Below are 15,390 nucleotides of genomic sequence, written 5' to 3'. Positions count from 1 at the left end.
AGAAGCTGCTGCCTGATGTCAAGATTATACACACACAGAGTTCAGCACTGGAAGATGTATCTAAGGATCATGCAATACTACAGCAGTCTTTGCCGCCCCCCTGCCACGAAAGCGTGCCTGGGAATTTGTTTAGTGAAAGGAAAAGAAGGTAGCGGTGACCTGCCATTGTTATAATTTGCTGTATCAGGAAGCTCTGACAGCCTGCACACCTACGGAAAAGCAAAAGCAACATGACTTTGAATACACTGCATGCATCACTTAGCAGCAGCAGCGAGCACGGCTGAATTGTAATTTTTATTTTTATTTTTTGGTGGGGGAAGGGTAAAGCAGTTGAACTGACCAGTTGCACTGCAATAAAACAATATTTTTATTTTCCGCTTCCGTAGCAACCTTCACAAAAGACTTCCAAAGAGCTTTACAAGTGTACGCTCCCTTTTTACAGATTGCTAAACTGAGGCACAGAGAGGGACACTGATTTGCTCAAGGTTACATGACGAGTGGGTGGCAGCATTAGGCACAGAACCAATCCCTAGTCTCAAGCGTTAGTCATAAGTCCATGCCATGGCTGGTATTTTGCTTCGCAAGTTATTTCAGATATTTCTGCTTTCTTAAGCAGTTTCCCCTGACAAACCACCTTCTCCTTGATCCTGCAACACACAGCGCTGTGCCTGTGACATCCTGGTAGTTTCAGTGAAAAAATGTCATTTCACAAATTCAGCTTCAGCAGAAGGCCCTTTAGGAGCACAGATATCCCTGATAATTGGCAAGCCTAGCACAAAGAAGCATGAGAAGCACATGAAAGGTGAATGAATTTTAGCTTTTAAATCAAAGCGTTTTCAAGGACTGAAAAATAAACTAGCCCAAGACCTGGGAGCTGCTAGATTCAATCCTGCACCAGTACCAAAGTACTGCCAGACCGAGAGACTAGTGAGTTTTTAGATATGATAACTCACAACCTCCCAAGGGTGGCACTCCCTTGCCCTACCAGAACAAAGGTTTTCTGAGCCAGGACACCACTTTTCCAAGCACTGATCGGCAGCAAGCAATCAAATAAAAAAAAAGCCCAATCACTGGGGCTGAGCATTTCCCCTCCGATAAAAAAAGTCTTTTAAAGTGAAAGCAGGCACTTCTTTGCTTCCTCCACCTTCTTCCCCTCCACACATACTCTGGTATGCTAGGAAAGTAGACTACAATCTCTAAACAACACACTACCTGTTAAAGAGATTAGGCTACATTAAGGGTTCACCCAGGCAATTCCGCATGATAAAACCATTCCCTGTGGAGAGAGAAACAATAGTTCCCTTAGGGCTTGTCTGCATGGGGAAGTTTCCCAGCATAGCTAACTTGGTACAATTATTTTGCTATAGCTATGCTAGTATAAAGCATCTAGCTGGCCACTATTCCAGAATAAAAGTGATTTTATTCTAGAATAAGCGGCAAAGAGTCCTGTGGCACCTGATAGACTAACAGACGTATTGGAGCAGAAGCTTTTGTGGGTGAACACCCACTTCGTCAGACGCATCCAATACATCTGTTAGTCTATAAGGTGCCACAGGACTCTTTGCCGCTTTTACAGATCCAGACTAAACACAGCTACCCCTCTGATACTATTCTAGAATATTTACTCCACTTCCAAAGTTCCATTATAACAAAATAATAACAGTGGAGCTATGCTGGGAAATCTTCCTACATAGACAATCTCTATACCAGCGTATTGTAGGGAGATCCCTTGTAATTTGTGTGCGGTTTTGGTTCTGCTTCATTAAGGAGCTTGAGGACAAAAGGGGAATCATTTCAAAAGAGGTACTTTGAAGCCATCAAGTGACAGGCAGCGGCCATTTCCAGGCAGGTGAAACAATGATGAAGAAAAACAAAAAACCAATTATCAATAGCTTTTCAGGTGACTTAAAGAGACAAAGACTGTACTCCTATTGGCTCGAAAGCTAATTTTATATTCAATGAGACAAATTCTGTGACTTATAAGCACACAACTCCACTGAAATCAGCTGGAGCTGCATACATGCATGTGAAAGCAGAATTTGACCCCAAATTCAGAAAACTCCATACAATATACTTCCCTCTCCTCTTCTCAAGAGCACTCATGTATTGTAAGCAACTTCCTTATTTTGAACCCATTCTAATCAAGACCACAGATCTAAAGTATTACAGTTTACAATGGCCCCTTCAACGTCACAGCTCACAAACATTACTACTCTGTTATCATCAAGCTCTGCAGGCATCTAGGGTGATTCCAGTCTCTTGGCACCATAGATTGACATGTCAGCCAGACGCCTTTGAATCCACCCAGTTTTGTTGTCAAATCTGCTTCAGACAAGTAAAGTGTTCTCTTTGGGAAAAGTGTAATTGAGAACTGTAATGATCACATCATCCCAAATGCACTAGACAGAGCATGAACCAACTTCAGCCCCGGCATCAAACAGCACAACTGTTAATGATACCTAGCCTGGAATCTCTAACACAGGGCTCAGTTTAGGCTACCAACATGAATACAGTTTCACTTCTTAGTAATAAAGCAGTCAAATAATGAGACTAGAACTACACTGAATGCAAATAACGAGAAGCGTAGGCTTGCGAAACTGGGAAACACAGTTTGTGAAAAAATTCGAGACCATTCTTATCTGCTGGAGCTGGGTCTCTTTTCCCAGAGCGGCTGCGTCACAAACTAGGAGATCAAGTACCAGTGTGGGGGCTGTGTCAGTTTCTCACAGCTCCAAATGCAAGAGGATCTTCATTTTAAAGATTCCCTGAGCGGGAGGAACCACTTGTGTACAGTGGAATACTAGTCTAACATGACCATAATGTGCACTGGCCTGTATTGAAGCTCAGCAGCCACCCAATTCTATCATCTCGCTTCATGTCACTAAATAACATTGACAGCAAAAAGGAAACAGTCTGAGGCACCAAAATATTTATCCAAGTAATACCCTGAAGTGGAAGGCAATCAGCATTTATTACTACAGCTATGGAATGGAAACGGTTACACTGAGGGATAATTATCAGGGATTCTGTTCGTGAACCTCATGGCTTCTAATGCGTTGCTCAGTTATTTTTCACTCACCATTTTTGGCTTTCGTCTCAAATCAAAGATCAGTTTCAGCAGAAGACAGCTGAAAATGGCCCTTAATCTGAATTAATCATTAAAAGTCACTTCCAAATCGTTCCTTAATAAAATGTAATCACATTAAGGGATTCAGTGAGAGCAGAATAACAGGTTTACAACCAATGCGGTATCTATTAAAAATATCTACATAGTCTCCTTTTTCCATCAAAGGTTACTTGTGATTGAAGTAAATGTTGCTCTTTCATATTTAACTGTCTTACTATGCAATTTGTTATAAACTAGTTGAGTAACTATTTCCTGTTAAAAGAATTATCCCTCCATCAGTATGGTGTATTAAAGAGGTTAGCACACAAAAAAAGAGAGGGGGGGGGACTCAGTTTGTGCCTTTTTTTAATGTTTTAAGGTGTCCCAAAATGGCACAAAACTAAGCCTATTCTTTCCCTTGTTGTGTTTTTGCATTAAAATGTCACATCTTTACTGCTTTCCTGGAACACTTTCTGGATGAGAAGAACTGATGATGCCATTATGTTAATTAAACCTGACAAATGGAGAGGAGAAAGTTATTTTTTCAGAATGCTTAGGAGTTTGATTTTATTAAAATGAATTTAACCCAAACACTTATAAGAAAAGCAAACATTTAACAACCTGAACCATTCAAATAAGGCTGAAGAAAGTTTATATTCTGCCCTTTGCCAAGCCATCTACATGATTTTTTCCTAGTAAAGTTCATTAAAAAAATTGTAATTACAGAAAATGAAGATAGCAGAAGTGTCTATTCTGTAATGATTATTTATATGAGCAGCGTTATTAATACTTGTAATATTCACTGTGATAATATTAATCTTGTTATTAATACTTGTTATTCAGATTGACTAATGTTTGATTGGTATGCTAAAGTTTTGTCCTGCAGACAGTAAAAAAACCAAGCAGTAGTATTCAACTGCTCTCCACATATCAAGGAGAATACATAATCTAAAGAGAAACCTGCCATCACATCTATATCTTAGAGGAAACACTGCACCTTAACTGCAAAAGAAAGAAGAGTAAACCAACACAACAGCAAAGAAAATACTGTTAGAGTTCCATCTTTGGGAACAGTGCTTTATCTGTGACGTAAACAGGGTACATCAAACACATGCACTGGAATCACCTCACAGCTGAGCCAGACAATGACCCCTCCATTTGTTAATGAAGTTTATTTTCTCAGAGGAATTCCATTGTAAGAGAAAGGTTTCAGAGGAACAGCCGTGTTAGTCTGTATTCGCAAAAAGAAAAGGAGTACTTGTGGCACCTTAGAGACTAACCAATTTATTTGAGCATGAGCTTTCGTGAGCTGTAGCTCACGAAAGCTCATGCTCAAATAAATTGGTTAGTCTCTAAGGTGCCACAAGTACTCCTTTTCTTATTGTAAGAGAAAGTTTTCCTCTGAGCTCCATTTGGCAGAGCTCACCTCTCACCATTCTGCTCTTCCTGTCTGAATTTTTCTCATGAACTCCACAGTGGATAAGCGCCACACACTGCATTGCATGCATGGATCTTTCATGGACAGGGAGGGTCTGTCTACACTGCAATAAGACACCTGCAGCTGGGCAGTGTCAGCTGACATGGGCTCATAGTGCTTGGGCTGAAGGGCTATAAAACTCTAGTGTAGACATTCAGGCTTGGGTTAGAGCCGCCTGAGCATCGATATTGCAATTTACAGCCTGGCGAGGCCGAATCAGCTGACACAGGCCTGCAAGTGTTCTATTGCAGTGTAGACATACCAAGAGAGAACTTCATACAGAGTGAGCACCAACTGTCAGAATCAAGACATGTCATTAGGATTTGAGGGGGAAATTTTGTTCTTATTAAGCACTAGAATCATCTCTTCCTTTGCCCCTGCGCTCGTCTATCAACAGTACTTTGAAACCAGAGATCTGCAGGAGCAGTCTACCTGGAACAGCAGCAGCAAAGCAGCAAACACACTTACTCTTCACCCCTGGAGGGTGGGCTTAAGTCAGTCAGAGGAAGTATGGGTAGTCTTGTTCCATTAGTTATTAAGGAATGTTTATCCAAACTGTGACACCAGTACCTAATTTCATACAGTTTTCAACCTGTGCTAAAAAAGGGCCATTTGGTGCTGTAATCCCACAAAAGACGATACGGACTCCATCAGATACTATGCTGATAAGATATAAAATCGTACAGTAACAGCATACCATGACTGAGGTGCCCTGACAGAGCTGTGTGAGGGCAGCTTGGACAATGCAGACACACACAAAGCCTGGTCCAAACACTAACTTAACTCCGGTTTCAGAGTAACAGCCGTGTTAGTCTGTATTCGCAAAAAGAAAAGGAGTACTTTGGCACCTTAGAGACTAACCAATTTATTTGAGCATAAGCTTTCGTGAGCTACAGCTCACTTCATTGGATGCATACTGTGGAAACTGCAATGCAAACTCCCATGCAAACACATGCCCACACACACACAAGTACAAAAAAAAGTGGATAGGGAAAAAGAAAGACAAAACAAAAAAAACCACTGTTTGCTTTTTAAGACCAGTACAATTATTGTTTAAATAACTGGCAATCCAAAGGTGGCCTCATATCAAATTATTTGACTTGAACAGCTTATTTTCTACTAAAAGCATTGCATTAAAATATGGGGGGGAATCCCTCCCCCCCAAAATAAAAAAGCCAGCGATCTTATACATTATTTTTACAGTTCTTTTGCTCAGTGGAATTGCACATTACATTTCCCCACAACTTCAGCAGCAGACTTCTCAGAGTGCCAGTAAATCTCATTTAGTTACTGAAAATGGATCAGATGACCAAAAAAAATTGCATTCTGAATAAATCAAAGCTACTTCAAAACCAGAGTCCAGTGAGAGACTGCTGAATTGGAATTCATTTGCAAATTGGATACAATTAACTTAGGCTTGAATAGAGACTGGGAGTGGCTAAGTCATTATGCAAGGTAACCTATTTCCCCTTGTTTTTTCCTACCCCCCCTTCCCCCTCAGACATTCTTGTTAAACCCTGGATTTGTGCTGGAAATGGCCCACCTTGATTATCATACACATTGTAAGGAGAGTGGTCACTTTAGATAAGCTATTACCAGCAGGAGAGTGCGGTGGGAGGAGAGAAAACCTGGATTTGTGCTGGAAATGGCCCACCTTGATGATCATACACATCTGATGAAGTGAGCTGTAGCTCACGAAAGCTCATGCTCAAATAAATTGGTTAGTCTCTAAGGTGCCACAAGTCCTCCTTTTCATTTTGCGAATACAGACTAACACGGCTGTTACTCTGAAACCTGTCATTGTAAGGAGAGTGGTCACTTTAGATAAGCTATTACCAGCAGGAGAGTGGGGTGGGGGGAGAAAACCTTTTGAAGTGATAAACACCCATTTTTTCATGGTCTGTGTGTATAAAAACATCCTCACTGCATTTTCCACTTTTATGCATCCGATGAAGTGAGCTGTAGCTCACGAAAGCTTATGCTCAAATAAATTGGTTAGTCTCTAAGGTGCCACAAGTACTCCTTTTCTTAAAGCTACCTTGTTAACCCAATTACCTATACATGACTTCTGGTTGCAGGGCAGCCTTGTTCATCAATACAATCTCCCAGAATGGAAATACTCACCCACACACAGGATGTTGAAACAGAAGCCATGGTTAACTGACTTATTAACCAGCTGGTCAGGCAAACTGTCAAATCCCACATGTCCAGAAAGAGGGACAGTACGGCAGCCTTCACCCTGGAATGATTTAAAACACATTTTTAAAAGTTACTTCTAAGTACAACACACTCATTGATATACACTTTTTAAGACCTCCCAAGAGGAATGTGTCACTTTTTCCTTCTATTGAGCAGTCCAAAAACAGATCTGTACATATTGTAAATCTTTGCTTCTTGTCAACATACTTCCCTCACTGCTTAATAAACTGCTCCAGACAATGCACACAAAATACCTGATTCCATTTGTGTTGCAAAATTGCTTTGCCACAGAAATATATTAGAGAAGTATGTTTAAACAACTGCAATTGTGTGTGTATACAGTTTATTTATAATTTTTAAAGTTTTGATGGGCGGGACACTCAAGACTTTCCCTATAATGGAAGCAACACACATGACCCTCCCCTGGGAAACAGAAGTTAATCAGTAATTATAGCTATTTTGTAATAAAATGTCAGTATAACTTGAGGACTAGAAAGAATTAGTAACAAAGTTGTAACCTTACCCAATAATCAGACAACTGAAACACAACACAGCTGTACAGTGTAAGTATTGTAACAGCTGCTGCCAACACAACCTGAATGGAAAGCTGTTGAATATGGCAACATTTTCTATATTGTTGCAAATGCAAACATCTTAGTTAACCGATTAGAGTTCAGTAAAATCCTAATAATGACAATTAGCAACAGACACAATTGCCATCATTGCAGGGACCAATAGGGAATAAACCCACACTGCAGATAGATGGACTAGGTGACCTAACAGGTCTTTTCCATCTCCACGTATTATACTTCTGGGATTGCTGCTGTCCAAGCTACAGACAATACTATACATAATTAGTGTTTGTTGGCAGACCATGTACCTTCCAGCATATTTATCCACTAGAGGCAACAGACGGTCCAGAAAAACTCCATGAGTTGAACAAATTTCTAAATGCGAGTCTTCTCAGATGGAAGAGATTTGGGGCATGCACGAGTGCTGCATCTCGATCGTGGGGATCCGTAGAGAAAGAAAATCCCAACCCCTGGAGTCGCACAGAGCCTTGCATCAACAATGGCTCCTCAGCAACACTCTCCCACCCCCAACCACTTGCAGCCTGGTTCCAGGAGCTAAATCCCCATAGGGCTGCACTGGTTCAAACCCAGAAGAGACTTTCAAACAGCAGCAACTCCCAGTTTTCCACTGGGTCAGCTAGAAACAAGGCAGGGAGAGGGGCTTCCCCAAGGCTCCATCCATTCCTGGGCCACAAACAGCATTACCACAAAACGCAAACCAACAGCTATGCCTGCACCACCTCAGGAGCTTCAGCAGAAGGGACAGGAGCGAAAGGACACAGGTCCTTACTCCGACTCCTGCACCTGCCCATGAAAGAGAGAGATGAGCCTGGAAACAAAACGGCTTATCCGTCCCCCCATCCCAGACACACAGAGCAGCAAACAGGTAGCTCACTGCTCACTGCCAGCCTTTTTGAAAAGTTCACCTGGCTACTGCACGAAGGTCAACTTACGATAAGCCATTCTGGACACAAGCTAGAAATCTGCATAAAAATACCTAAACTATTTGCAAAGGTTCATATTCCAGGCCCGACTCATCCAAATTTGTATTTCAGTGTTAATCTCATATATTTGCATGCAAATGTGATAGCAAGAACAGTTTGTCCCCCACAATGACATTTCTCTCATTCAAGGCATCTCCCTAAATAAGGCATTTCAATCTCCAGTGCAGAAAATTCACATTTGGCTTTTGAAACGCATCATTAGTTTGTTAGTATTACAGTAAACAGGTGGCCAAAACCAGTGTGAGAGAATGCATCCATGTCACTTTTTTTAGTTTCAGAGTAGCAGCCGTGTTAGTCTGTATCCGCAAAAAGAAAAGGAGGACTTGTGGCACCTTAGAGACTAACAAATTTATTTGAGCATAAGCTTTCGTGAGCTACAGCTCATTCCACTGAATGCATTCGATGAAATGAGCTGTAGCTCACGAAAGCTTATGCTCAAATAAATTTGTTAGTCTCTAAGGTGTCACAAGTCCTTTTCTTTTTTTAGTCTCTCAGATTAATATCTTTACATATCTAAAATCCTTTTTTAAAAGGCCATAAAATGTGTTTTTCTTTCATTGAACTAAACGATATTTTAGCACAGGGAAAATGCTCTCAAGAAATGCATCTCGAATAGACTACGACATGGTTGCTATTTTTTTTTTTAATCTGAGGCTCCATGATACATTCCAGCCATTAGCCATATTTACAGCCTTGTTATGTATAAATATGTTCCCCCAGCCATATTTTGTGTGCGCGTCTGCTTCCTCCTGCCAACATGTTCACCAAATATGGCGCTTGATGAATTCCACAGCACCTTGCCTCCAAATCACATGTTTATTAGAGGAATCCGTTCTAGTCACCCAAGGGATTTTATTTCATCTCAGAGGCCTTCTGAGTATGCAGCTCTGCATTCTAGTAATTCAAAAAGGAGTATCAATAAGACAATATTATACACAGGAGGAAGAAGAGGTGAATCAGGTTGCAATACACAGAGCCTTTGCAAGCATATGTTAACACACAGTAAAATAAAAACCAACAGAATAATCTCAGGCACTGTTTTGTCTCCACTAAGTGTGCATCACTACCTCAGTACCCTGGTGGAAACACCCCACTGATGAGCACTAACAAAATCAACAGAGAAGGAATCACAAACAGGATTCTAACTAGAGACAGGGAGAAATATCAAGTGCATTTTCAATACCAAATCTTAAATCTGCAGTGCTGAAATATTACCTAAAACACTGAAACTCTAAGAATCCAACCCGATTTGCTATAGGGAATGTGGGTGGAAGTACAGGCTCTCATTCAGAACACATTTTCTCTCTTCATCCCTAAATATAAATGTATTACAGATGGAACAAAAAAGTTTACCCATAAAAAACAAGAGGCAAGGCATATTTCACCAAGTAGAACTCTAGCTACCATTCACTTCCTGTTCAGTCTTCTCTAGTCACCTGTGGTTTTAAAATGCTGTTAAACCACACTGCATATCCGTTACAGACAAAGCAGCAAATACCGTGTAAGTAACTTTTTAATCATAGCACATTAACCTCCACATTAAAACACAAAGACTATGTAAAAATAACTTGGAATATCAGGCTGCTAGAGACTGTTAAAGAAGGAGAGTTGTAACAATAAACAGCCCTGAAATATGGAAATTAGAACAGCCATAAAATGAAACCCATCACTATGAAATATAGTGGAGCTCACCTAAGAAAGCTCCACTAATTTTCCTTGGCACTCTAGTCCAGAAGTTGAGAGATAAGAAGCAGTGAAATGTATTGGAAACTAAGGGTTTAGACTCAGGCTGCTTGGGGCATACCAGAAAATCATCAGAAATGAGAAGATCTGTGGGGAGAGGAGACTCATGGGCCAGAAATGTTCTGCTTGCCCACAGCCTACTTATGCAAATACATGTTTTCAGGACCAGAGCCTCAATGTACAAAATGAAGGCTCAATACTCAGAATATTGCTACATGTAATGTCTAGGTCATAAACAAGGTATGAGTGAGGGTGACAAATCATCCTGAGTGCTTCAATGCAGATCTGAATTAATTTTGCTCAAAACTGAAGGAAAATGTTTCAGTCGGTGCAGTATTTTGTCCTGCATTTGCTTGGATGCACTCAAGAGCTTCTACCATGGACTGCCCTTAATAAGAATTTTAAGGTAGAGTCCAAGATGTAAAACCTGGGGCACACATTTTCTAATGTTTGTTAACAAAGAAATTGTCCAGAATCTCGTACAAAAAAGAGCTTATCTGGGAAAGGCCATTATCTGACTGTTTCTTCTAAGAAGTTTGTCCTTTGATAACCATGTCTAGGAAGGAAGTATCTAACTTTTTAACAGATAAAGATGAAGTGAAAATCTTTTTAAGCTAGAAGAATTTTCAAGCAACTTCACTTGCTGGGAGCAAGATCCTGTGTTATGATACCTACTTAATTTAGACCCCAGTTGGCTCTGATCAGAAGACAGCCTATAACAGCACTTTTACTGACTACTTCTGAATTGTACAAGTATGTGGTTCTTTTATGCAATGACAGAAATCCCTGGTCGGCAGTGTAAACATCTATATTTCAGATGCCTGCATTACACTTGTGGAGGAAAAGGGCTTCATGTTTCTTTTTCTTTCCCAGCTATTACTGAATAAATCAGTAGGTTAATTTATAAAAAAAAAAAAAAAGTGGTTTTGAATTCACCAAGAAAAAATTATGGCCGTCTCCTCTTTAACTTGATTGCACTGATCATCCATTCAACATCCAAGAACAGTCAAGTGCTTCTGCAATTTCAGACTCTGAAGCTCCACTGCTAATGCTTTTTGATGCCCTTGCCAAAGATTGCAGAGATGTCAGACTATTTGGATATTTTCCCAGGAAAAATTCCCCTCAACCAAAAAAATTGGATAAAAAAACATTCAGCACCCCTCCTCCCATTACTTTCAATCTTATACTATATAAATTACATATGACAGCTTCCTATCCAAATCTAGACCCTGATCCTGCAAGGTGACCTCCTCTCCCCAACATGAACCCCTTCATCCAAGCAGAGACCCACTGACTTCAAATAGGCCCCACGTGGGTATTAGGCTTCTGCCCATGATGATCAGCTTGCAGGATCAGGACTTTATTGCTCATGAAAGGTGTCAGATTCACAACCACTGAGACTTGCACCCTATTCATCTACAGAGAAGGTAGCCGAAGCTCATCTACACTGCCCTGCTAAGGTACCTCAACCATGAGCAGAAAGAACTGCCTTCTAGAGGTAAAGGGGGAGTTCATTCTTTGCATCTCAGCAAAGGCTGACAATAACAGCAATCATTTTTGTGCTGTGGATACATGTTCCCTGAAAACTGGATCAATACCACACTTATTTCCTAGAGATCACTCAACAGCCATTAAGTAGTAATAATTTTCCATTACTACTGACCTGGGCTGGTATCAAAGTGACAACACAGAGATGAAAGGTTATGTATCCCTGGTGCCATCCAACCCCCCACCCTTCTTATACAATTTAAACTGCTCTCAAAAGATAACAGTGCTCTTCTTCTCCACTATGCTACGACTGACTGCACAACAAACCACTGCCTCAAGTCTGGGCCCACGACAGCATGAGTCATCTATCAGGATAAAGACATTTTCAGTTTGTGACACATTCATTTTTTCATCTGTCTAAAGAAAAAATATTTTTTTTTAAATCACACAGTGTGAATAAGTAGCTGTCTACCTTGCCTTGCAACAGTAGCCATGCCATATCACTTGAGTGCTTAACAGTTCTGAGCATCCCTTTACGAGAATGCAATGCTGAATTTTATTTTAGAAGGCAAAGAAATACAAGAAGTGTGCCAATTTTCATACCATGACAATATGCCAAGGGGGATGTCCAGAAGGAAATAATGTCACCAACTGGCAAGGCAAAGGCTGCAATCACCAGTTTAACCAAGATGTGGTCATCGAAAATTTACAGTTTAGAAACCAAACTGAATATTCAACTCAATTGTTATTTCCATCTGAACATATGGATACGAAAGCTGGAAATCCGCCAAAAGTACAGACAAATGTCTAAATGCCTTCAACAGTAAATGCCATAGAAAAATACTAAGTATTAAATGAAATCGATTTATAACAAATGCCGAGATTCATCCGGGTTCCACAACCCCTTATAGCTAGAGTTATCCAGAAAAGGAGATGGAAATATTTGGGACATGTGCGAAGAATGAAGCCAGAGCAGGTGTGCCATGAGCAGCTGGAGGAAAATGCAAAAGGAGCTAAATCGAATACTACTCACGAAGAGAAAATGTATGGTGCTTAATATCACAGGGACATGCAAAGAGCAGCCCAAGATCGACAAGGGTGGAAGAGCCTTGTTTGCGTCCTAAGTGATGTCTGCAATGCGGGACAGATTCAAAAGTCTATTAGCAAAGTGAGCTGTTAATAAGCTAAGAACAAAAATGGTAAAGTATGGCTCTTTATGGACGGGAAATAATGCCAAGTTAACAAGCATTCACAGCAATGGAAGAGGCACAAGACTTTCCCATTAATATTAGAAATAAACAGAAAATTTGCTAACGTCCCTAATCCTGCGAACGTAAAAGTTAATTCTTACTGCATTTATGATGGATTTGGCACAAGTCACTTTCCTGTGAAGCCTTCTGATCCAAGATTAGATAAACGCAACATCTCGTCATAACAGAGTGAGTTAGGGACAGTGCGACTATACGAATGCCAACATTTATTCATAAAGCCACATTATTTTTAAAAGAACTACAGGATCAACCAAGGATATTCCTTGGTGGTAATACTACACTAACCTTCTATTCCAATGTTCACCTCGGATGGCTGCTTGCCATGCAAGATGACCTCACAAGCCCTTCATGTCTAACTTCGAAGCGATATCTACACAGTGTTTTGGAGCCTGTGGGAACAAGCCTCCCCGCCTGGGTTGACAGACTTGGGCTTGGATAGAACTCTAAAAGGAGCTGTCTAGACAGCATTTTAAAGGTATAGCTTGGGCTCTAACAGCTATCTCCCTCCCTAGCCACAACATCACAGCTATTTCTAGAGCATCAGCATGAGTCCTGTTAGCCCAAGATGGTCCATCCGAGCTGCGGGGCTTGCTCCCATGGGCTCCAAAACGCTGCATAGACATACCCTGAAGTGACAGGGTGTACTGGTTGCACCACCACTACATACGCATACAACTTCCTCTCATCCTCAACAGAGGGCGGATTTACCAGGAACCCTTCCCCACTTACATCCAGCTACCGCATGCACTTAGAGAGCCTTCCAGCCCTGTGTGCAACATCACAACACCCTTGTAAAGCAGGGATGGGCTATTATCATTTTTGCGGGGGGGGGGGGGGGGGGGGGAGTGAAGCACAGTGACTTGTCACGGGGAAGCCTGTGGCCATGCCTGGAATTGAACCCCAGCCTCCCAAGCACCAGGGTAGCATCCTAACCATGGACCCATCCTTCCTGTCGGGTTCATGAGTCCCTTTGGCTTTCACGGCGGCACAGAGAGTTACACAGAGAGCAGATGAGCTGCAAATGCAGCAGAGCCCTGCAGCCACAGAACACGGGCCACACTTGCCCCCCTCTCCGCGATGGAGAGCTGGGAAAGCAAAGTAGGGGGCGGGGGTCCCCCGGGAAAAGGGGGATCCAGGAAGGGGGTGAAAGCGGGGGTCCCCCGGTGGGGGGGGGGGGGGGAAGAGGGTGAGCTCGATAGAGCTACCCGGCGGCAGAGCTCGCCTCCAAACTTTCCCTCGGGAGCAATGGGGACGCGCGGGGTCCGGGCACCGCCCAATTTCCAGTCCCGCCCATCTCCCCTAGGGGGCTCCGCGGGGGCCCGGGGAGCAGCTCGGGGCCCCCCCGGCGGCACGAGCCCCGCTCGCAGCCCGGGCTCCGGGCCCGGACGGAGCCGCTCGGGGCAGCCCTTCACGCGGCAACGCCCCGGCCTCCCCTCCCTCCCCGCAGCCCCCTCCCGGCCCGGGCAGCCCGGCCCGGCGCTCACCACCTGCCGCGCGATCTCGGTCGCCGCCATGGCCCCGCCGCCGCCGCCAGAAGCCGAAGGGGAAACGCCCCCTCGCGCGGCCGGGAGCCCGAGCTACCCGCGGGACCCGCCCACTGCGCCCGGGGGGGGGTGAGCAGCAGCCCCGCCCTCCGCGCCCCGCAGGCCGACCCCGACACGGCGCCCGCGCCCCTCCGCACCGCCCCTCCTCCCCGCGTGGCCACCGGCCGGCCCCGAGCCGGTTCCCGCCGCGCTGGGCGCCCCGAAATGCGAGCTGCTGAACCTTCCCCCCCCCCCCCCGGCTCGGAATGGTCCGACCCGAGCCCTGGGCGAGTTGTCGGCTACAATGTGTCTGGGCGGCGGAGCGCCTCGCGCGAGCCCTGCGCTAGCCTGGGCGGGGGGGGGGGGGGGGGGATGCGCTCCCCTGCTGTTCCCCCCCCCCCCCCCCCCCGCACACACACAGCCAGCTTCAGCTCTGCCCCACTGCCGGGGCCCCCCCAGGCCAGGCTCCGCCATCTGCAGCACCCCCCGCCCTGCCCCCCCCCGGGGGGGGAAGCGTTCCTCCTTCACCTGCCCGCAGGGGATGCACACGGCGGCCTGCAGCCCTGGGCCATGCAGACTCCCATCTCAGCCCTGCCCTGCTGCTGGGAGTAGATGCATCCCTCCCCCCGCTGATCCTGCAGCACTGCCCCCATTTCTTCCTCAGTCCTCCTGCATTTCAAGCCTTGTTCCCTGCCTTCATCTCCCTTCTCCCCTGTACATCACTAAATAGCTCCTGCCCCAGCTTGGTGTTTACTCCCTTTAAAATCTCGGATGGCTGCTGCCATGTGCAGCAGGGGGTGGTCAGCTCCTTTAATCTTTCCTCAATATTCAGTCTCTCCTCCCCCTTATTGTTGGTTGCTGTTCTCTGAACTTGCTTCAGTCCCAGTTTAGCATCATCTGTGATGAACTCAGTGACAGACAATTCACTCCAGGCTTCCAGATTATTAATTAAGATGTTAAATAAGGCCTCCAGCTTTGAGTTTTCTGTCGGTGGAGCCTCCAGGGGT

General features: G+C 43.9%; 1 protein-coding gene across 6 annotated transcripts in view; it reads right to left on the bottom strand.

Moving 5' to 3' along the window:
- Window positions 1–14,472, bottom strand: part of SEPTIN6 (septin 6) — a 42,393-nt gene extending 27,921 nt beyond the window's left edge. For 4 of the 6 annotated variants that reach the window (XM_075132541.1, XM_075132539.1, XM_075132538.1 and 1 more), the window contains exons 1-2: window positions 9,712–9,780; window positions 6,708–6,822 (exon numbers count right to left, since the gene is read on the bottom strand). In XM_075132541.1, coding sequence (XP_074988642.1) covers window positions 6,708–6,822; window positions 9,712–9,765 — 169 coding nt within the window. In that variant the 5' untranslated portion in view covers window positions 9,766–9,780. Of the gene's footprint in view, window positions 1–6,707; window positions 6,823–9,711; window positions 9,781–14,344 lie in introns of those variants that run through there. The other 2 variants (XM_075132542.1, XM_075132543.1) reach the window with 2 other exon arrangements.
- Between the last annotated feature and the right edge of the window lie 918 nt (window positions 14,473–15,390).

This window comes from Caretta caretta, chromosome 9 (genome assembly GCF_965140235.1).
Source record: "Caretta caretta isolate rCarCar2 chromosome 9, rCarCar1.hap1, whole genome shotgun sequence".
NCBI lineage: Eukaryota > Metazoa > Chordata > Testudines > Cheloniidae > Caretta > Caretta caretta.
This window is presented reverse-complemented; position numbering and strand designations above follow the sequence as displayed.